The sequence below is a fragment of the Sander lucioperca genome, chromosome 17 (genome assembly GCF_008315115.2).
Source record: "Sander lucioperca isolate FBNREF2018 chromosome 17, SLUC_FBN_1.2, whole genome shotgun sequence".
Taxonomy (NCBI): Eukaryota; Metazoa; Chordata; class Actinopteri; order Perciformes; family Percidae; genus Sander; species Sander lucioperca.
Genome location: NC_050189.1, coordinates 15450339 through 15474463, shown reverse-complemented (window position 1 = coordinate 15474463; position 24125 = coordinate 15450339). Strand labels below are relative to the sequence as shown.

At 41.5% G+C, this 24125-nt stretch overlaps 1 protein-coding gene and 1 long non-coding RNA gene across 8 annotated transcripts in view; both read right to left on the bottom strand.

Annotated features, from left to right (window-relative positions):
* Positions 1-218: 218 nt before the first annotated feature.
* Positions 219-24125, bottom strand: part of LOC116042255 (RAS guanyl-releasing protein 2) — a 56790-nt gene continuing 32883 nt past the window's right edge. For 4 of the 7 annotated variants that reach the window (XM_031288368.2, XM_031288364.2, XM_031288365.2 and 1 more), the window contains 8 exons: positions 21841-21915; positions 21418-21540; positions 19841-19956; positions 19609-19750; positions 10444-10480; positions 7393-7551; positions 4317-4379; positions 219-1824 (listed from right to left, as the gene is read on the bottom strand). In XM_031288368.2, the coding sequence (XP_031144228.1) occupies positions 4321-4379; positions 7393-7551; positions 10444-10480; positions 19609-19750; positions 19841-19956; positions 21418-21540; positions 21841-21915 (711 nt within the window). In that variant the 3' untranslated portion in view covers positions 219-1824; positions 4317-4320. Of the gene's footprint in view, positions 1915-4316; positions 4380-7392; positions 7552-10443; positions 10481-19608; positions 19751-19840; positions 19957-21417; positions 21541-21840; positions 21916-24125 lie in introns of all 7 variants that reach the window. The other 3 variants (XM_031288369.2, XM_031288367.2, XM_031288366.2) reach the window with 2 other exon arrangements.
* Positions 5155-7325, bottom strand: LOC116042257. The gene is made up of 2 exons (XR_004103173.1): positions 7094-7325; positions 5155-5461 (listed from the first exon to the last, which is right to left on the bottom strand). It is a non-coding gene; the product is annotated as an uncharacterized LOC116042257 (long non-coding RNA).

The window sequence follows — 24125 nt, the reverse complement described above, 5'->3', positions numbered from 1 at the left end:
AAAGTTTTCCCAACCCAGAGAATAATTGTTACACACACATTCTTCAAGTTAAAACATGGAAATCACACACAATTGCCAACTTTCACACGGGAGTATCAGTATTAACAGAAATGTAAGTAAATGGACTGTATTTTTAGATCAAAGCAGCTGCTAAAAGCTGAAAATATCCTCTGCTCAAGAGAAAGTGGAGAATCATCCAAAGTGTCCTATTTCAGAGAGACAATACAAAACCTTTTTACTTAACCAGAACACATATTAAAGTGACGCTTGCTGTATTTAATACTAGGAATACTTGTCTGGGAACCACAAGGAGTAGCATGACATCGGTCTAAAAGATTCATTCACAGAATGACAACAAACATCTTTCGTCAGACAGGCAGTGACACAGAAGGACCGGCAGCTATTTAGCTATTTATACAGAAAAATAAATACCAGCAACACGAGGAGTCTCATTCAATGACAAAGCAGCACTTAACAATATGGCACTGAAAGTCTGAATTCATCTCTCTCCAGGCACAAAGCAACAGAAACAGTTCCTCTGTCTGGAATTTCAACACTTCATGTTTCCTAAATAAATGATAACTTGGTGTGCTACATTAAAAAAAACACACACACACACAAAAAACCTTAGCAACAGAGACGCCTGGCTAGACAATAGAGCCATGAAAGGAGAAGCATGCAGGATAAAAAAAATAAAAATAAAAAAACGCCAAATACAACTTGCATCAAAACAGATTCTCAGGGAAAAACTATAATATTTATACACTGCTGCTGTCAAATGAAGAGCTACATTATACTTCAGTTATTCTTTTGATTATTTCATTTTTACTGACAGTTCTCAGAGCTCCGAGGCTCCTTCAGAAACGGATAGAGGAATCAGTGGGAAGCCCGTCTCCAGCTCTCTGCTGTCCCCATACAGACCTTTTATTAGGGGAAAATCCAATCTTCATCTGACAGCAGCATGTCACGGTTTGTGCTACATTCACAGTACTGACGGAGGAGAGATCATCTATCAATGCACTGGTACAATACCGTACTGTATACCAAAAACAACACCACAGCAATAACTATTGGACAGTTACTGATATTCAGGTAAACATGACAAAATAGAACGTTGTTCAAAGTCCATTCTTGTTATTATTGTCCACACAGTCATTTCAGCTCTTTGTTTTGTTGGCAAAATGGTTGCTTTAGTCATCATACTTCAGACGGCCACCAAGAATCAACAATATTTTATCTGACATCAAAATTGGTCCTATTAGTGGTCCACTGAAATGTAATTCAAAACGAGATGATGAACAATATAAAGCGGAGCTTCTCAGACGAAGAAAGACGGTAGCTTTGTCTGGATGGCATGTTTACATTCTTGGCAATAACAGCACCTCTTTTATGTTTTAAAGAAAGAAGAAGAAAAAAAAGGAGACAGCCATTCCAATTTGCAGCAAAGTGCGCTCAAATTACAAACTCCACTGACTTTGACATTCCACCAAGAAAATACAATTTTGTGGATTTTTTTTGTAATATATAGTCGCTTTTACAGTAACACTCTTGGTCAACACTGAATCAAAATACAGAAATTGTACATCATAATCATACAAAGCCATTGCATTCACATTGGTGGTCAATTTCATGTGAGTTAGGTGCAGTTGCTGTTGCAGTATGCGTCCACTGTGTGGCAGCATGATGGAGTCCTGGCTTGTGTTCAGTGCAGTTTCTCAGCAGTGTTGAGGGTTGTAAAGCTGACATACTGTAGCACATTCTGTGTCTGGCTCCCGACACTCTGACGCTGATTTGGCTTCTTGCACACCAACCGTAGGAGGGATTCTAAAATAGAGAGCTGGAGACTGTCACTGGCCTGTTCATCAAAACCACACTTAACTTCTTAAGGCTCCTGCAAGCGTTGAAATACAATGGCTGATGCGTCCAGTAGTACATGTGTAAATGCAGAAAGAATATAGCCACAGTAAGAACAGTTCTTAAGGGGAGACACTACATGTAAATAGGGAAATAGACCATGAAACCATGAAACTTCCCCACTTGATTACTTACATTAAGACAACTTTTTCTTGTGTTCCAAGTTTTCACTATGACATGAACTACTATGACTACCATTGTGATCACTGTTTCACTATCTTTATTATGACTATTATTGCCACCATTCACCACTCCCCCAACTGGTGCCGTCAGACACCGCCTACCAAGAGTCTGGGTCTGTCCGAGGTTTCTTCCTAACAAAAAAGGGAGTTTTTCCTCGCCACTGTCGCAATAGCTACTGCTAATGCTTGCTCTTGAGGCAACCACTGTAATAGTTGGGGCTTCGTAAAGTACAGAGTTTGGTCTAGACCTACTCTATCTGTAAAGTGTCTCGAGATAACTCTTGTTATGATTTGATACTATAAATAAAAAATTGAATTGAAGTTTTCTGAAAGAGAAAATTGGGCATTTTTCAATGCTAACTTTTGATGTCATTTAGGAGAAATTTACAGGCGCAAATAAACAAAGTGTAGTTAAATGAACATCTAAATGTGTATTTTGGATGTTTTTTTTTTCCCCCAATAGCATGAAAGAAGACATGTTATGGAAGTAAAATAGCCCAAAAACCCAAAATTGAAAAATGATGCTTTTGCCTGTAGTGTCTCCCCTTAACAGTAACAATAAATTGGTTTGGGAATATGCACCAATTAATAACAACTGAATTGATAAAGGACCTTAAGGCGGCGGTTATCTTTTGTGCCTGTGGCCAGAAATAGTTTTAAGACCATATTAGTTGATTCATATTTTTTTTTTTTAAACATTTGTGTTTAATCAAATTGCCACAAACTAATTGCTCCTTTTTGCCCCAGGGTCTCTTAAAGGCTGATCTGGACATGCTTTCGTCATTCTTAGGCCTGTTTTGTTCAGCTGGTCATTTTGCCAAGTTATGCATTTGCCTTAATTGTAAAGATAATACAACTTTATCATTAAAGCCAATGGCAAACGAAAAAAATTCACGTTTAATTTGTCCTGTACCTTGTAAAATACTGATTAGTTTTACATCTGCAGGCCTGTAAAAATGTTCAAATCAAACAATCTGAAAAGACAAAATTGCTCTTTGATTCAACTGCTCACAACTCATATTTATATGCAACCTGTCATGAGAGGAAATAATATATGAGAGGTAGGTTTTAAAGGGTCACAAGCCAAAAAGGTCGGCAGATAATATGAACATCAAGGTATTTACTGTGCAGATACACTGTATTGATCTATTTATCTTTTTATTTGGAGAGTCCAATTTTAAAGCAATAGGTCAACATTTTGGGAAAGGTTTGCCAGGAGTTACCACATCATGTCTGTCGTTACATATGAAGCTACAGCCAGTGGCCGGTTAGCTTAGCATTAAGACAGAAAACAGGGGAAAACAGCTGGCCTGGCTCTGTCCAAAGGTAATCCAATCTGTTTACCAGCACCGCTAAAGCTCACTAATTATCTCGGAGTCTCCGCTGGTTGCATAGCAACGTCACAGTGATGACAAGACTCCAGGAAGTTCCTTAGTCCAGCCAGACTTTTAAATCCCAAATGTGTCATTTTTACACTTTGGGTTTTGTACATCATGTTAATTAGGGAGCTGTAGAGATTTTGTTACCTTCAGACAGAGCCAGCCCCCCCCACACACACCCCTGGTTTCCCTTTCATGCAAAGCTACGCTAACCAGCTGCTGGCTCCAGCTACATATTTTACAGAACAGATGTGAGAGTGGTATTCATTTTCTCATTTAACTCTCAACAAGAAAGTGACATTTCAATTAATCAAAAAGCAGATCAAATGTTCTGATTCTCTACGAGCTATGCACTCCTAATCTAAACTCTGACTCCATGATGAATCTGAACTACAATACACAATTACTTTTCAAACTAAGCACAGCAACAATGTCAATAACAATCATATAGAATGCACCCAATAGTGTGAGGCTACATTTACATCGCTACGTTTTGGTTTTTAAGCGGAGTTTTGAGCCAGTAGCGATCTCCGTGCACATGTGTTTTTAGCTCCAGTAGAAGAACAAATCTCTGTGTAAACTAACACGGCCAAACGGCATATCTCATCAACATTCTCGTATACTGGGCATGCGTGTGCCGGGGTAAACCGGAAGCAGCATGTATACTTCGCATATTACTTGCAGTTGCCATGGTAACATTAGTACTTTAGTATTAGAGAACGATAAGACAGATAAGACCCAATCAGGCGGCGAAACATTGGCGGTGTTGCCAAAGATATTTGTTTTTAAACCAAAGTAGCAATGTAAATGTAACCTGAGCCAAAGTGAACATCTCTCTCACCTGGTTATAGGTGGACATCAAACACTCCTTCCTCCACTGTCTCTATATCCTCTTCAGCAATTACTGATGGAAACAGAGAAGGCGAGGGGAAAGAAATGAGGACTAGATTGGTCAATCAAATGAAAATGCAAAACACTGCCTAACACTAATGAAAATGCGTGGCCTTTCGTCTGTTTACTCTGCCAATTCATTCGTCTAGCAGCGTCAAAGCAGGCTCACAGTGATAAAACAAAGCTAGGCAGGGAAACACTTTTGCTAATGTCTGGTAAAAACACTGCATGTATGAGTCACTGGCCTCGCTGCGGGGTGCCATTCACATTTCCATTGCAAATTGCACTGTATTGTTTGAGAATTTTTCCCAAACGCCAATGCTCCATATGCTCAGGGAGAGACAAAAGCACCCTTAAAAAAGTGGACTTGTTCCAGTGGTGACAGGAAGCGCTGAAAGAGTGTTATAAAAATCCCTCTAAGCTATACTTTTCTGAGACAGTGACTGCATTAGATATTGATGCATTTTGGAAAAGAACATTTTATTTTTCTGCTAGTGTTTTTTTTATTTTTTTTAGGATTGTGAAGGTGTTTTTCATGAGCACTATACTATGTTGTGTCTTTCCTAAAATGGAGAAAGCTAATGAACCTATTTCATGCTGCATGTATGTCTAAAAATATGTCATAAAAGGTCCCATATTGTAAAAACTGAGATTTCCTTTTTTTTAACATCAAGCAGGTCAAGGTGCTATATAAATACTGTTAAAATATCAAAACGCTCAATCCACAGAGAAATGCACACAACCCGTATTCAGAAATTGTATCTTTAAACGAGCCGTCAGGACTCCCGTACGGTTTTGATGTCACAACTATAGACTGTACAGTATACGGCTGTGGATCAGAGATAGAGTGGGTTAGCCCTCAACCAAAAGATTGGCGGTTCGATCCCCTGCTCCTCTGGCCACATGTCAAAGTGTCCTTGAGCAAGACACTGAACCCCAAGTTGCTCGCTGGACACTGTATGTATAGCTGTCCACTGCTCCTAATGCTTAGGATGGTTAAATGCAGAGATTGATCATCATCATCATCATGTACTGTATGATTGTATGTGACAAATACTAATAAAGTTTCTTCTTCTTCTTCTTCTTCTTCTTCTTCTTCTTCTATATACAGTTGTGTTCAGAATAATAGCAGTGTGTTTAAAAAAATGTGAATAATGCTCAAAATCCTTAGAATAGCTTTTAATGCCATAATATCAATGCACTGGGAACACTGCACATTCAATTCCAAATCAAAACATGACCAAAATGTATCAAGTTTGTGTTATACCTTTACAGAAAGTGAAGAAAAGGAATATTAGGCTGTTCAAAAAAATAGCAGTATTTGCATTTTTCTTTACAAACTCAAACATTTACTGTATAAACTGAAAAATGTCTCAAGGGTTTGCTTTACTTTGAATCACTGCGCTAATATTTAGTTCCATAAGCATTATTTCTGAGTACTGCTTCACATCTGTGTTGCATGGAGTCGACCAACTTCTGGCACCTGTGAACAGGTATTCCAGCCCAGGACCATTGAACTACATTCCACAAAACTGGGTTTTGCCTCAGAAACAGCATTTTTGATGTCACCCCACAAGTTTTCAATGGGATTGAGGTCTGGGGATTGGGCTGGCCACTCCATAACATCAATCTTGTTCGTCTGGAACCAAGACTTTGCTCGCTTACTGGTGTGTTTTGGGTCATTGTCTTGTTGAAAGACCCATTTCAAAGGCATTTCCTCTTCAGCATAAGGCAACATGACCTCTTCAAGTATTTTGATGTATTGAAACTGATCCATGATCCCTGGTATGTGATAAATAGGCCCAACACCACAGTATGAGAAACATCCCCATAACATGATTTTTGCACCACCATGGGTTACTGTCTTCACAGTGTACTGTGGCTTGAATTCAGTGCATGGGGGTCGTCGGACAAACTGTCTGCGGCCCCTAGAACCAAAAAGAACAATTTTGCTCTCATCAGTCCACAGAATGTTGCTCCATTTCTCCTTTGGCCAGTCAATGTGTCCTTTGGCAAATTTCAACCTATTCAGTACATGTCTTTTTTTCAGCAATGGGATTTTGCGGTGGCTTCTAGCTGATAGCTTAGCTTCACATAGACTTCTTCTGATCGTAACAGTACTCACAGGTAACTTTAAGTCTTCTTTGATTTTCCTGGAGCTGATCATTGGTTGAGCCTTTTCATTTTGGCTATTCTTCGATCCATTCGAATGGGAGTTGACAGTTTTTTCCCACGTCGTTCAGGCTTTGGATGCCATTTCAAGGCATTTGAAATCATTTTGACTGAGCAGCCTATAATTTTCTGCACTTCTTTATATGTTTTCTCCTCTCCAATCAACTTTTTAATCAAAGTCCGCTATTCCTCAGAGCAATGTCTGGAACAACCCATTTTGCTGAGTATTTCAGTGTGAAATGCACTATAACCAGCATGCACAACATTTGCTTCCTTCCTTCCTTAAATATGGGCCATAATTGACACCTGTTTCTTCACAGAATCAATCACTTCACTAATTGAACACAACACTGCTATTATTTTGAACATGCCCCTTTCAATTACAGATTCAATTACACAGAATGAGCAGCATGCATGTCATGACTGTTGGGTCTGTTGGTTTTCTATGACTCTACAACACTTACTAGTAAATTATTTGCCATGTAGAAATATCACTTCTACCAAAAAATTTGATTTATGAGGTTAGTGATGTTGGACAGTTATTATTTTGAACACAACTGTATATCGGTAGAAAGTGGCACTACAGTGGCATTAGAATCATTCCCCGGCTGCAATGACGGTACAGAGCGCAGATATGGAAGACCAGGAAATGCTGACCAATCAGAGCAGACTGGGCTTTTTCCGGAGGGGGGCTTAAAGAGACAGGCGCTAAAACAAAGCATTTCAGACAGAGGGGGAATACAGGTATAATCAGACAGACCGTATGAGAAAAATAATGTGTTGTGTGAATGTTTTTTATATATATATATATATATATAGTGTACATAAAACAGATAACATAACATCCAACTGACCTGTGTTCTGCAGGCTGGGAGGGGTATTAGCAGGTGGAGGGAAGCTGAAGGATCTGGCCTGGAGGGCCGGCGGCGTCTCGTGGCTTATGCTCTTCGTCCTCTTCCGGCACTCGACAGCCAGGCGGCTTCGGCAGGCCTTGTGGCAGTTCACCCCGCAGGCTGCCGCCGGAGCATCCATGAGGCAGGAGAAGGACAGCGGCAAAGAGAGGTGACGGGAGAGGAGGAGAGGACGGGCGGGTCGGAGGAGAGGGAGGGAGAGTCGCCGAGAGAGGAGGCGAGATGGGAAGAAGAAAGGGGAAGATGGGGAACGGGGTGGAGAGAGAGGGACAGGGTCAGACAGAGGGACCGGTGCAAACAGAAACATCGGGGCGAACGGAAGAGCCAGCGGTGACAGGAACGAGCTTCTACACGTCATGCAGACACACGAGCACTGGCACACACACACGCTGAGGTCAACTGTGCCTGACAACAACTCTGCCAACCATGGGGAGTCTGAGAGGAGAGGAGCCATGGGTCATTGAGCAAGGCATCACCAAAACATGTGAGTCAAAGAACCTGAACAAACACACACACACACACACACACACACACACAGTAGTGTAGTTTTGCCACAGTGACCAACAAGATTGTTCTCAACATTAAAATTTTAGAAATGTTCAACAAAGGTGTTTTTAAAATTCTGTTCTGTGTGTGTGTGTGTGTGTTCAACCCATCCATCCATCCATCCACCCCAACCTCCACCCTACACGGACTTACGGAGACTTTGATTAGAAATGTATTTGTGATACGTCAAATACAAACGTAATCCAGGACATAACATAATGCATTTTTGTCGTATGGGAAAATCATTTTTTAGACAGGGCTGTATGGGGATTGTTTGGGAAATATACTTACTTTTTTCTTGGCTCTGGACAGCAGTTTCATATTTAACAGACAAATATAAAATTGGTATTGACCATAGCATCTATCTCTTAATAAGAGAGAATAACCCTAAAATATTGAGTTATTCCTTCAAACAGAGAGGAGGATAAAACTTGTTGCTGTGATATCATAGGATACTGGCATTGTGACAACACACCCATTCGAAGACGATGAGATGCCTCTCATTTCTAAGTCTAAATATCTACGTCTACCATCACAAAACACACACACACACACACACACACACACACACACACACACATTCAGAGGTCTCAACACACCGCTCCTGCACTGTGAATGGTGATTCATTTCAATTATGTCCCTGCCGCGCTCTCTACCTCCCTGAGTGCGGGCTAACAATGGAAATGGTGATGAATGGCTCGGGGGCCCTCTTATTGACTTCCTGTGGTCTCATTAATGCACTGGAACAAGCCAGAACACTCCCAGTCAGACTCAGAGACATACGGCGATGTTGTATCGGTTTGTTTATGTACAAAGTGCTTCTGTGTTTGCTCTCTTTTCACCTCCCTGCCATTTTGTTACTCCTTTTGTCTCAACAGCAGCAATCATGTAAGTATGCAAGCCACAAAAAAACAGACTGAAAACAAAACACTTGATTTAGGTAGAACAAGTCTTGGTAATTAGAAAATAAGGCTGTGATAGACTAAGGATCAGGATAAACACAAGATGCAGGGTGAACACTGCTAGTAAGAGACCACAATACCTCAAAGGCCCCAAGGAGCATGAATTACTCTCGTTGCTATGCAACTCAATTGTTTGACGGTAACTTGCAAGCTTTTTAATAAGCGCTAGTCAGTCATTGAAATGCTTGTTTTTTCAAGAAGAAACATGAATACATTACATCCTCCGACACGCCAGGGCTCTGTATACATGCCGGTCCCGTTATTATTGGCTATTAAGGGTGGCACCACGATCTTGGTTGGAGCTGTAACTGTGGTCCTACGCTCTGCAATGCCCTGCAGTGTCCGGCGATGCTCTGCAGTGTTTGTTACTATAAATAAAATTGAATTAAATTGAATTAAGTTGTGAACTCTCTCTCTCCCTCCCCCACAACGGGTTGAGGCAGATGGCCGCCCACCAAGAACGAGGGTCTGTCCGAGGTTTCTGCCTGTTAAAATGAAGTTTTTCCTCGCTGCTGTCGCACCAAATGCTTGCTTCTATTATTGGGTCTCTGTAAATTATAGAGTGTGGTCCAGAACTACTCTATCTGTAAAGTGTCCTGTTATGATTTGACACTATAAATAAAATGTAATTGAATTGAAAAATGCAACAGTAATAGCTAACTTCCAAACCAATGCGTGTGCAGACAAATAACTGAACAGCCTTGTGCTTCAAACAGCAATTGAAACTAATTTGTTGAACAATTGACACAATAATGAAACCCTGCCTGTAAAATGTCTGCCCACGCTATCTTCTCCCATTCATAAAGCTGAGCTGCAATCAATCACTTCTCCTAAGACTCCAGCAGATGGAAACTTGCATTATTTGCATTTTAGATGCCTTGGCCTCGATTCCAAAAGTTCCTGCTTGACATCTGGGTGGAAACATATGCAGCGTTAACGTTATTTAGTGCACTGAACGTCTGCAGATTATCACTACTTAAGTTTGAGCGTCAGCACGGACCACCAGCAGCACAGTCATAGAGGGAGAAGAAGCAAGCTGTTGGAGTGTTTGTTTTGAGGCTAATGAGGACAAGAAAAGGATGGGAGGCATTGGAGGTTGCCTGTGTGTATGTACATTTGTGAAATGAACCAGCTTCTTCAAACACTGGCCTACTGGGAGTGTTTGAAAGGGCAAATAATAGTGCATTGTGTGTAGTGTGGTCGCAGCTGATGGAGCTAATCCAGCTGTAATTGAACGGAGCTTTGTATGTGGACATATATTTAAAGAGTGTGACTTATTTACAATGGTTTCTGTGTTGATGACATTTACCCAGCACTTTACCTCTGTAGATCTTGGTCTACAGAGGGTGTGTGTGAGTGTTTGATGGCTGGGAATCGATGGCGTCAAAAAGAATCGCTAATTCTTTAAAGGCTTCACCCTTCTGAGTGGAACACGCACATCTGTGCAGCGGACATAGAGTCAGATCCAAATGTATTGCTCTCTTACCTTTACACTTGTAGCCTTGCTTGTAGAAGCCCCATATCTGCAAAAAGACAGAATAAGGAAGGAATAAAGTGACAGTGGGGGTTGGGTGTTAATTAGGACGTGTTTTCTTTTCCATGAAGGCAAGAGAGGAATGTTAAAATCATGCAGCAATTACAGAGAGATCTGAGTAGGGTAGGTGTTGAAGGTCCATCGTCCGTCCAGGAATTCAAATGCTCCTTCAAATGTTTTTTAATGAACAAATATAAGATCTTTATTAACACAGTAAATCCATTTTTCGTACACTCGCTACCAGGGCTGCAGACGTTTTTCTATTATCTCGGACTCGTTTTGACAATTTTTGTCTAAAGTAACTTCGTCCTTCAAAACAAAACCATTGATTCAGAAAGGATTTTTTTGCTTTTTTAAATTACAAAAAACGAAGCCAAATGATCATCTTAAAATAGGGTATACTGTCTCTCACATTACATAAATCATGAATAGGTAAGTATGTGGTCTTGAAGAGGATTCTTTTTTTTCTGTCTCGGTCTTGACTCTCTTAATTGGACTCGGCCTTGACTTAGACTCAAACCTCTTAGGACTCAGTCTTGGTCTTGTCTTGGACTCGACAAAGGTGGACTTGACTACAGCCCTGCTCTTCACACTTTGTTTTAGCGCCGTGCAAGCGCTGGAGAAAGCTCCGGCTGACCCATCATAAATCTGCACGAGGGGAATAAAAACGCTCTGGTTTGTTTGTATGTCTTTAAACTAGGGTTGCACGATATTAATAAAATGTCATATTGCATATTACTTTTCTTTCTCTTCTCTGAGTCGTTCCGTTTTGTTGTCTTTATCAATTTCTTCACTTACACTTCTCTGTCAAAATATATACACGTGGTACGCTCCATAGGGTTTGTCACGTAGTGGACCCGTACGCTGACGTGCACTAACATGTGCAAGTTGCACGGTAACTGGCCAATGAAACATGATCATTATAGCATTTCAAGTGGGCTCTAAATCAAACACAACTAAACCACACAGCCAACGGACGGGGCGCAGCGCTCCACAATATAAAGCGACACTTTCAATATATTGCGATAACAATATTGAGTCGATATATCTTGCACCCCTACTTTAAACTAATCACTATCGTCTTGGGCGGGGCTAAGCCCAGGATGCAATGACGGTGCCCTTGCAAAATAGTGTCGGGAGGACACTAGAGAACTTGTTTTGGTGGAACATTTGCACGTGATTAGGCAAGCTAAATCCCTGCAAAAGAAAACGCCACATAAAACATTAAAAGACATATGTTGACTGTGTGATACAACTTTTACTGATAAAAAAGACAAACATAATTTGAGCGCCGGTGCCCGAGAGGTAAAGCCTGCCTATGCTTTAGCTTTGGATGAGCTCGCTGGACTTCCATCTAGCTTGCTAGGTTGCTAAGTTGTTGTTGTTGTTTCACGTAGCGATGGGGATTTTGAAAACGGTAACACGCAGATAACGCTCAATGGTGTTTTTTGCCTCCAACGGCGCCTTCCAGGCAGCTAACCCTAACCTTAATCTTAAACATAACCATTGTCGCGCTGCCTGGGAGGAGACGTTGGGGGCAAAAAACACCAAAGACCGCAGATAACACGCATCATGTAGGCGGCCAATGGCAAGCTAATACGCGCAGTCTACATCCTGTTAGTCAGACTAAATTTTTAGCAACTGCACCTTCAAATATACAATATTTTGTAGTTGTATCTAGGGCTGCACGATATGAGGAAAATATGTGATATGCGACACATTAGTTGCGATAAATAAACATATTACAATGTACTCAGTTCTGCATTTCTGCTGCTTAGTATTCTAATAAAATACAACAAATTGTTGAGCGCTGAATTTAAAACAAATAAAAGGAAATCATTTCTAACATTCTTTTATTGAACAAATTGAACATTGAATATAAAATGCTCCACTACAAAAATAAAATGTTACATTTTAACGTGCAGTTTTCTGCTGATATTTTCTTTTAACTAACACAAAAAACCTGAGTGTCTATCGCGATATGTCGCAGCCTTTTGTGATGTGTATATTGCGGCAGCTGATATTGCGATGACGATAAACAAAACGATATATTGTGCAGCCCAGTTGTAAGCATAATTTTAGCATATTTTTGGTCATAAGGTATGGAAACTTAACTGTTACAACTCAACTGTAACAAAGCAAACCTGCAGAAAATAATAAATGGGCCAATCGCTTGTAAAATGATTGGGAAGCCAGCAACTAACAGAGAAAGAACTAAATAAGAAAGCTATCACATCACTGCCTTTTTGATTTTTTGTTATAAATGCAACACCTACTCGATACAGGGTTGACACAGTAGCTTCAAGCACTAAAGTGGTTTTGCATGGTTGAGAATGTTAGCTACAAATGTAATATACTTTGCATCATTGCCAACTATTCAGCATGCCTAAAAAGTTATTTTCTACCGCCATTAGCTTCTGTTCATTTTTACTACAGTGTTTAAATCACCAAGATTTAAGTACAAAGTAATGTGGACTGTTGAAAAAGGTAAGTTCAGTTCTCCTCCGACTCCAGTGTTAGCTGCCCAGACACAACTTTTAAAAAACTAAAATCACAGTCCTCTCTTTACAACATACATATTGTACATTTGCCCTTTTTTGTCAGCCACCTTTGAATGCACCACTAAGGGCCCTATCTTGCACCTGGCGCAACGCGGCGCAAAGCCCGACGCAAGCGTCTTTGCTATTTTAAGACTGTCCAGCGCCACCGCGTCATTTAAATGCGACCTGCGCCCATTTTTGCACCCATGGGTGTGCTGGTCTTACAGGGAGGTGTGTTCAGGTGCATTCTTGGCGTATTGCTATCTTGAGGCAGTGGAAAGTGATCGTGCCATTGCAAGTGCCAATATACTGCAGGGGTCTTCAATGTTTTTTAAGCCAAACTATAAGAGAAGAGCAGGGACCCCCTCCTACATACAGTATATTGTATTGAGTTGCATATTAAACTAGGCCTAACATAACGTGTAGTGTAACCTTTTATGGTGGCCTACAATACTAAACTACTATTTATATATTCATATATCATCATGTTTAAATGTCAAACATATATGTGGAAGGCACAGTGAATCCTTAAGCTTAACTGTATCTGTGGATGGCTACCTTAGTGGCTATAGTAATCGTATCATCAATGTTGTTGAGGTTGTTGCTGTTTTTTACGAATAGGCCGGCATGTTAAAACACCTGTATAGTTCACATCTTGATACACCCCATTGATGCTGAGACACCGGGCAAAGGATGGAGAGAATAAAAGGGAAGGAAGAAACAAGGGCACAATGGAACAGAGAGAGAGAGAGAGAGAGAGAGAGGAAGGGAAAGAAAGGAGGAGAGAGAGGAGATTGCCGGGACAGAGGGGGTGGAGGGGGAACGAGATCAAGCGGGGCACAGGGAGTGCACAGACAGTGGGGGAACAATGACATGAAAGAGGCGAGCTGGAGATCACACACTGCACTGGCACATCTGAGGAGGCACAAAATACCCTGACCTCTTCACTCTCACACACACACACACGCTAACCTACATGCATGCATGCAAACACATATACTCGTCAATGCACATTATACACACAAACAAAGGCACATACACACAGTGAGAAATGGTGCACAGCACAGCCAGAGGCTCTACAACAAAGAGAAGTCAGTTAGGAGCGGAACATCTAAACACAACTATCAACACGGCTCTGCCTACACTGCCTGACCTTTACTGTCTCTGTGGACTGAAAAACACAATGCACTGCAAACAAGAGCTGGAAACACACTGACTTAGGATTCTCTGTTAGCTTTTAGCAAGCTGTACTATTAATCTGGAAATGATTTGGCACTTAAACTGCAAATTCTGCATTTTATTGTGATGATAATGTGCCACTTTCGTTTCTTGATGTCTCCGTTCAAGCAATCAATCAGCATTCCACTGAAGGAGAACGTAAATAGCGTATGTGTCACTGTTATAGCTACAAAAAGGCCCTTCTATCTTTTCCATCCAGACTGTGAGAGTGCCGACAGTCACGTCCTTCTGTTCCTGCGTTAGTGCAGGCAGATAAACAGGCACAGTGGGGAGAGTTTCCACTTGACATTTGCTTAATTCACGTTAACATTTTTGGCATTCAGCTACCACCCTTTTCTAAGGTGATTTAGAATGTGTGAACAGGTAGGGTTTGCTTTCTCAGGACACTACGACACATTTAAAAACATTTTAATAACGTTTCTCCACAGATTGTGATCTATCATGAAGTAAACAACCACTAACACAAGCACAAAATATGCAAAGTTGAACTTCTTTGGAATAACATTATCTAGATAGACTCTTTCTGTCTTTTTCGGCATTTTCAGTTGACCATAATTACTAGCCCCCCCACCATCAGAAGTCTGTTCATCTTCAGAAAATGCTTTATTTCAGGCCTGTGGGTGCTCTCAGTTAGCCTGGCTGCGCCCTCCCACATACTTCTGCTCAATTTTCCATCTGGGTTTGCAGTATATTCTTGGATTTTCTCCGACCAAATCTTTACCGGTCCAATCAGCAAACAGAGGGAGTGGCTGAGAACGATGACGTTGAGGTTGTGACGTGCGCTAGTTTGAGTTGTTGTTCCGTAATGGCGGCGGAGAAAGATGCGGTCCGTTGTGGTTAAAAGTTAAAGCCCGAGCAAGAACAAGCTTTGCTGAGTTTTGTTGGTGGCCATGATGTTGTGGCCCTCCGCCCCACGGGGTTCGGGAACAGTTTGATTTTCCAGCTCGCTGCGTTAGTGGTGAAGGAGTTGGCTAAGGCGAATGCTAGCGATCTCTCCTCTTGTTAGCCTGGTCCTACCAGACAGTACGTAGGAGGGTGGAGCCAGGCTACCAGAGTGGCTCTGGGCAGATCCAATAGTTTTAAACTTTAACAGAGTACCCGCCTTCAAGGAAGTTAACACTTGTCAATGGAGAGTGCCCAGACTCTCTGTATAAATGACATGTACCAGAGTCTGGTAGAACCAGGCTAGCTCTCAGTCATTATGCTAAGCTAAGTGTCGCCTGGCTGTAGCTTCATGTCTAATGGACAGATAGTAGAATCTTCTCATCTAAGGGCGTTTTTACACCGACAGCCTTTAGTTCGGTTGAATCGAACTAGAGTTTGTTTGACCCACTGGTGCGGTTCGTTTTGGCAGGTGAGAACACAGCAATCGAACTCTGGTGAGGACCAAAAGCAGACCAAATAAGTGTACCGAGACCTGTTTGAAGAGGTGGTCTCGGTACGCTTTCAATCGAAGTCTGGAGCGGTTGTCAGATTTGTAGTGACATATTTTGGTACGCTTGGATTTTTCCAGGTGTGAAACGAAACCGAACCAAGGGAAAACCGCTCCAATCATCAACCGATTCGGACCAAAGCAGACAAACTATCGGTGTGAAAACTCCCTGAGTTTATTTCCCCAAAACTATCCCTTTTAACTACTGCAACATGCAAACACAGAGACACAATGACCTAAATTGAGGACAGCTATGCTCGTTATTGTAAGTGCAATGATAAGTTAAAGTCCAATAAGTACTTTATCAAACCGTATGAATGTGTGTCCCAGGCCAGGTGAGGAAATTAACTAACAATGTAAAGATCAACAAGCCACTGACACATATGTTCAAATTTGATTCAATCGATAAATTATTATTTTTTGTCTTAAATCCACCAGCCATTTTCATATTATACCAACATTTGCAGCATCCTGAGCCTTTTTTGGTAAGGTTCCCTAGGAAATCTCAGGCCAGAGTAATTCATTAATAGTAATAATTATTATTCTCCCCAAAACAAGTTTCCTTTTTATTTTTGAAGAACTATACAAAAGACTTTTTTGCAACTTTCACTGTCTTCCGCAACTTCATTGCAACAAACATACAAGACATCGCAAAATCAGGCATTTTGGGCCGCAACAATCTAAAAAAAAAGGCCGCGAAATCCTGGAGGGACTGCCTTTGTGTGTTTTTTTCATGTGTTATGGTGCGCATTCACTAGTGTTTTTTTGTTGTGGTGGTGCGCGTAGGCTACTCCTGATTTTGTCAGTCATCTCATCTCTTATATGCTGTGTCTCTATGATCCTATCCTGTCCTATTCATGGTAGCATACTCGTGGACATTGCGCCGTCATCACGTGCTGTAGTAGGGGGGCCCGCCTTGATAATCCTGCATAGGGGCCCGGTGTTGGCTCATTACGCCACTGAACTGCAGCTGAAATTGGAGACAGACGCCGGCAGAGCAGAGCGAAGTCTCGTGACCAGAGCAGACGTAGTCACGTCTCTTGCGGAACAATGTCTGATAATTTTAATGAAATGAGCTGGTTTGACCACTAGACCAGAGCACAGAACCTTCTTCCTGTATTTACTTTCTTGCTCCTGCTCCCAGACCTGTCCAACCAATAAGAAGGCTGGACGTTCTTGCCTGATTTGTAATGACGCAATTTGGTACTCTTGGATTTTTCCAGGTGTCAAACCAAACCAAACCAAACCGACCCAGGGCAAATCGCTCCACGTTTACTACTCACCAACTGATTCGGACCAAAGCAAACAAACTACGTGTGTGAAAACATCCTAACTCTAAACAAGAGTGCAAGTAAGGGTGCTTTCACACCTGCCTCATTTAGTTTGGTTGAATTGCACTAGAATTTGTTTGTCCCGCTGGTGCAGTTCGTCAGAGCAGGTGAGAACGATGCATTCGCACTCGGGTGCGCACCAAACAAGCGTACCGAGACCTGTTTGAAGAGGTGGTCTCGGTACGCTTTCAATCGAACTCTGGAGCGGTTGTCAGATTTGTAGTGACATATTTTGGTACGCTTGGACTTTTCCAGGTGTGAAACCAAACCGAACCAAGGGAAAACCGCTCCAATCATCAACCGATTCGGACCAAAACAGACAAACTATTGGTGTGAAAACTCCCTGAGTTTATTTCCCCAAAACTATCCCTTTTAACTACTGCAATATGCAAACACAGAGAAACAAGTCATGGCAGCTTGTGGAATTTGAAGACTCCTCTCTCCACAAATCCCTCCTCCACACTGCATGCATGGCACAAACAGAACTGAACTAATCCTGTGTGGGAACTGAGGACTTAGTGTGCACGTTTGTGTGCAGATTTATTATTGGCACACCCCTCTCCAAATGTGGAAGCCATCAGCATAAGTCACCAAACCATGTCCATGGAAGTGCTTCACAAGTGCTGGTTCGCAGTATGAACCCAAATGCACCTCATACATAAAAGGAAGCTATCCTAGGAAATTAAACTGTAGGTGTAATCACCTAAAAGAACAATACATGTGCATGATATTGTTGCTTTATTATAGCTTGATAGTCAATTTCCCCAGTGAGATTATTATCACATACTCTTTATTTCTCAGTCAGGATGAGAAGACGGAATGAGAGATGTTGACCACTGATTTTTGTTCTTCTTCTAGTGATTACACGAAGCTAAACGGTCAAAAGCCCAAAGGCACGTGTGTGCCGCTCTCTGCAATCTCTCATATTAAAATACTCTGAGCCTGCAGCTAAAAACTTGCTGTAGTCTCCTGAGATGCAAAAAAAACCCTCACACTGCGTGATGTGTCTTCTTGCTTTGTGCATTGAGTAAAACGCATCTGTGTGCAATTAATTAGGATGTTGAGGCCAAAGGGGGCTGCGGGCAGAACAGCTCAAGATGATGAAGATCCATGTGAGACACTGGAGGTGAGTGAACTCTGCAGTGTTTACAGGAGGACTGGCTTGGCTTGTACAGCGTGTTTGAGACAAGTGCTGAAAAATGGGGCTGCGGGAAAATGTTATTGCACAGGAGCCAAGAGAGAAGCACAAAGCAGGCAGAAGAGGAAGAGCTCAGTGGATGTACCACTGCCATAAACACACACACACACACACACACACACACACATATTCAAAGGAAGAAGTCCTTATCTTTCCCTGCTCTCTGTTGTGAGTTTCCCCTCATGATGGTTTGAAAATGCTTCCCCTGGAGAATGTGTTTGTGTGTGTGTGTGTGTGTGTGTGTGTAAATGTGTGCTCCTTTGAGTGTAAATTATATTCTATACATATCATTTATGGCTTACTTCTCTTTTGAGCATTCTCTCTGTCTCTCTGCAGTACACATAAATGAACTGGATGACATCTCAGTGTCTGCAGTTCAATATTAGGGCCCTATCTGTTCTCATTACAGCTGGGTGCTGACTCACTGTCTATGTCTAAATAACAGAGAGCTCCTTGGGGGACTTTGGGAAATGTTAAGGGCCAGAGGACACACACACACACACACACACATAGATGTAACATTGCCACAGAGGAGGGTTATTATCTCGCCCAATTACCTTCCTCCCATATTTCCCAGAATGCAACTTCTGCAGCGTGTGGCTGTAGCTCAAAGTAATTGGCATTGCCCTGACCTGACAGGAGAGACCTCTGAGAGATGGGGCTATCATGCGCTGCCAGTGACTGCCCAGACAAATGATGAAATGCAAATAGAGTAGATGCGGCTGTGGAAGGGCAGGGGGGAGCTCCTCTGACTATACCACGTGCTATTGATTGGGTTAGTGAAGGAGTCGATGATCGGTTTATAAATCATACAGCGGATTCTGTATTTAAAAATGATTTTTAAGCATTGCACATAGAGTATGTTGTGTGATCTAAGTGAGGTAATACACAAGCTCAAAAACATTGAGATCAGGAGTAGGGGTGTAAATCACACATTTTATCACGATACGATATATCAATTCTTTGGACGATACAATATTTACTGAGATCACAAAGTCTGCCAAGATACGATTTTGATTCAATTTGAGGGGCCTGTGACTGATACATGAGCCCATTTAACACAATCGGTTACATTTTTCTATAGATTTACAAAAAGCAACTGAACTATGATTTGACAATTTAATTTAGTTTGTTTTTGATTTAAATGTCTGGACTAGCTTTCCAGACATTTAAATATAAACCTACTCTTTTTAATAAAAAAAAGAATAAATATAAAGTGGGAATAAAAAAAAAAGGCACATCTTAAAGTCTTTTTTTAAACTTTGGATCGATAATATTGGCTCATTGATGATGAATTGATATATTGAGCCAGATCGATGTATACACGTTTATACCCCTAATTTATTTATTTACAAGTGCGAAGAAGTTGATACTCACAAAGCCGGCGCAGTGCTCGCAGAACGTGGGCTTGACGTATGTGCTCTCAGTAAAAGTATGGATGAAACCCATCTTGCAGTTGAGCAGAGAGCTGGCTTTCATGAAGTAGTCAATCATCTCCTCTCTGCTGATCTTCCCGTCTCTGTGAGAGAAAGCAAAGAGATGAGAGGTTGGGTCAAGTGTGTACACTGCATGGATCGGAGCAACAGTGTACACATCTGCCAATGCTCACTGGTTCTTGTCCAGTTCTCCGAACTTGCTGAGGTATGGGAAGTTGTTCCTGATTGCTTCAAATTCATCCCTGGAGATGTGGCCGTCCCCATCTGAGTCGAAGTTCTTGAACACCGACTGTGAACATGAGGGTTGTGATGGTTAGTTTCAGTCTGAATTCTGCTACAGAGTCACAGAGCCCCCTGACATGTTTTTTTGCCAAGTAGTTAGCCAAAGTAAGATCCTGATAGGGTGGGCAGTAAGATATTCTGTTGTCTGTGCTGTTTTTTCCAGTAGCATTGAGAAAGGTTATTTTGTGTGTGTGTGTATGTGTGGGTGTGTTTTTGAGAATGTGGAAAAAATATAAAATAAGATTTAATTTAGGCCGCTGTCTGAAGTCCCTGAAAATTCCCTTATGTTAATAACACATTAGAAAATGAATTAAGCATGTTTTTGAGCAACTTTTTAAAGGGGCGCTATGCAGTTTTGGCAATTTCTTCGTTGTTTTCTCGCTTTTTCCGATGTTTACTTGAGTCTGACTCCTCGCTCGGTCAGTCTGCCGTTTCCTCTTTCTGTTTCTGTTCCTCCGACAGTGCTTTCCCTGCTTTCTGCTTCTTTTTTGCCGGCTCAGCCATGATGATAGTGTGAAAAACTGCATCGCTACCTTGTTCTTATAGCTAGCCGGTTCCTGAATGGGGGCGTGCATGTGTGCAGTGCTGTCAAGCAGTTTGTTACATCGCGAGACCTGATATCACGCGATACTTCCTGAGTACTGAGGCCGGCAAGCCTCAAAAGTTGCAAGGGTGGTTTTTCCGCTCACAGGCGCTTGGGGGGAGCGAGACGACCACCATTCAACCCGAAAAAAAGGCATATAACCATTCCAATGACTCCAAAGAGGTTCAGTTAAGGTAAATTAAGCTAAAACAAAAACTGCATAGTTCCCCGTAAAATATCTAAAGTCTACAAACAGTAGTCAAACAATCAGTTACATAGCAAGTTTAGCAAGTTAGCAGTTTAGCCACAAAAAGCTACTGGTAGCAGACCACGTACGGCTGTAGCAGCCAAACCCCTGAATGTATTGAACTGAGCAAGGGTGCATTCAGTTACTTATTACTTTTTTAATTTCCATTTGTTAGAAAAGGATTGTGTTAGTTCTTCTTTCAAAAGCTACAGAGTTTACTGTAACATACACAGTTCAATCGCAGATAGTTGCATGCCATACCCATCTTTCTCTGCTCATTTCATTTCTGCAACCATACTATCTGTCCAATTCAAAACAATTCAAAACAAATCCCAAAAAGTGTAAAGAAAAGAATCCTAATGGGCAGCCATTATAGAAATCGACCCATTGGGCTTTAAAGTATTCTTAACCCACAAGCAACTACATCTACTTTCAATTTTGAGGCAAAAAAAACATCAAACATCACCAAAAATGGAGTTACAGGCTTTTCAGATGACACCTCCCAGTGTTGGTAAGATAACTAGATATTTGGCCAAAGAGCCAGGAGCACTTTGTAATGTAAAGATGGTGGTGGGGAGGAATAACAGATGACTCCCCCGTAGCCTTCCACTGTCCCTCAGGTTCCAGTCAGCACTCACCTCCACCATCTTCTCTATGTGTTTCTTGATGATGGTTGGGTCGGCGCTGGGCTTCACCGACACAGCCCACTCATCGATCATGGGGGACTTTGGGTCAGGCGCGGGGGCGGGGCTGGAGTTCTGCTACAAGCAATGAGAAACCAAAGAGGGTGAGATCAGTATCAGCCAGGGGGAGGGGGGTGCAGAAGCTGTCAAAAGAAAAGAAAAGACAGCTGCTTGTACAGAGCAGCAGTCAAGGGTAAAAACAGTGGATCAGAATGTCACGTCATTCTAGAGAACTAAAAGAAAGAAATCCTAATATGCATAAGTGTTACCATCCATTATATCAAGACAGGAGCAGAGTGAGGTATATCACTGCCAAATATGGGATATTTAAGAACAGGCCAGCACGGGACAGTGTACATTCGTGTGTGTGCTGCTCACCGCTGGCTTGCGAGGTTCTCTCTGTAGAGACATCTGGTAGATCTCCTCCTCTGTGTGGTACTGGTCCAGAGACACCTGAACACAACAGCACATACTGTAAAGGGCCAGCGGGACCATTGTGTCTTCATGTTTGATGTTTTTGCCAAGAACTGAATTTGTGTGGGTTTAGCCTCAGTCTGTAGGGAGTTGTGTTGGTAACCAGAGGACTGCTGGTCAAGTCCCCATACATACGGAGGCTGGAGAGGTGCCAGTTCACCTCCTGGGCACAGCCAAGGTGTTTTTGTCCTTTGACAGCTGCAGCCCCCCCACTCTGACATCTCTCCATTAGTGCATGTATAGGTACTGAGCATGTGTGTGTATTTCAGGCCTGTGTGTAATGTGTGCTCTAACAACAGAGTGAAAACATTGTAATTTCCCTTACGGGATTAATGAAGTATAAATTATTATTAATATTAGTAGATGGCACTATGTACCTCTGTGGACGTAGGCAGCAGCAAAACGTATTTTAGCTACCTAAGAAAGGCCCATCTAAAAAAATCAATATCAGTTTGAGTGTACGCTAGGGGTGTAAGAAAAAATCGATACACTTGAGTATCACGATATTTTATTTTGCAATACTGTATCGATTTTCAAAAACACAATATCGTTTTTTTTGTTTTTAGTTTACGTTCAAAAATATTCATGTAAGACAGTGGTTCACGTTTATGTTGTGTTTAAACCCCACCTGCTAGATAGCTATGCTGAGACACACCACTAGTGTCCTTGCCTAACAGTGCCTAGCAGTGCCTGACTTTTTGCTAGAAGCTAACAATGTAGCTATAGCTGAACTTTGGCCTACTTTAGCATATACAAATGTGCTCACTAAGAGCCTGTGAACCACAATCCCAAACTGGCAGTTTGATTTTCTATGTACTGAATTCTTTGACTTTTATGCACATCATGTCTTTTTTTTAAATATTAGTTTTTCTGAAATTCTACTTTAAAAAAATCCCAATATATCGCCTTACACACAGTATCGAAATATATTGCAATATATTGAATCGTGACCCAAGTATCGTGATACGTATCGTATCGCCAGATTCTTGCCAATACACAGCCCTAGTGTACGCTATATTTGGAATATTTTCACCACTTTACCTTGCTGTTAGACAGCCATTTCTGATAGGTAACTGAAGCTGTTATGTCCAGCTATACTCTCTGTAAAGGCAGCAGAGTCCTTTGACAAAAATAGTTATTTTACCTCACAAAACACAGGAGTTGCTGGTCTGCCATCTACTGTAGATAATACACTGACTATGGATAAGTATCTCAAAAATCTGAACTATCCCTTTAAATACATTTAGTGTCTTATAATTCTTAAAAAGTATACTGAATAGCAGGCTGAAAAGCAGTATTTCACTGCACTCTCTGGTTGGAGGTTTCACGCTTGCATCACTGCGGAGTGTGGTGGCTGTGTGCTCTGTTGCACCTGTAACCATAGCGATGTCACGGTTTACTGACACACCCTGACGTATGTATGTACACTGTTTACAAACATGAACATGATGAACAATCAGCGTCCATGCTCAAATATTACAATAGTAGTTTTTGTATCCTTTAAAAGAGTGTTTGGAACTATTCCCAGAATTCATCTCCACCATTCTCCACAAATAAATTCCTGCATAGATTCCAGGCAAAAGCAGCATTTTAGAGGTGTAGTCCAACTGCAAATATCGGTGAAATAGACACAAAGTGACCAAATAAGGCTGTTGTGTACCCTCACTGAAACTGCAGCCTCAAGAGGAGCTCATTCTCTCAGTTTCTTATTTATTTTCTAGCTTCTTAACACAGAATTCTCACACACTGACCTGTTCATTACATGACGTGTTAAGTACAGCCATCTTTTACTATGGCAACAGGTTAGAGAGCAGCATTGATGTTTTTGCCGTTGCAGCCAACTGTGGCATGTAATCATCCACTGCATCTATTGTTGGCCTCTAATTCTTTTCTTTTCCTCCGAGCTATTTTCTCACCCTAATTGTGTTTCCTGGCTTTTATTGAGTAGAAATGGTAAGTGCGGAAGAAAGAAAGAAAGGCTTTTCTTCTAATTTGGCTTTCTGATTTAGTGGCGCTTACAGTATTTCCGGGAGAAGGTTAACTGTAGCTTGTTCAACCCATCCGAGATGATATAGAATCGACTTCATATCAAAGGCTGATGACGATTACTCAAAAAGGAGGAAAGTCGTGTTTTAAGCTTGTGCGATTGCAGGCATGTCTGCATAGAGATTATTTTGAAGGATTTATCG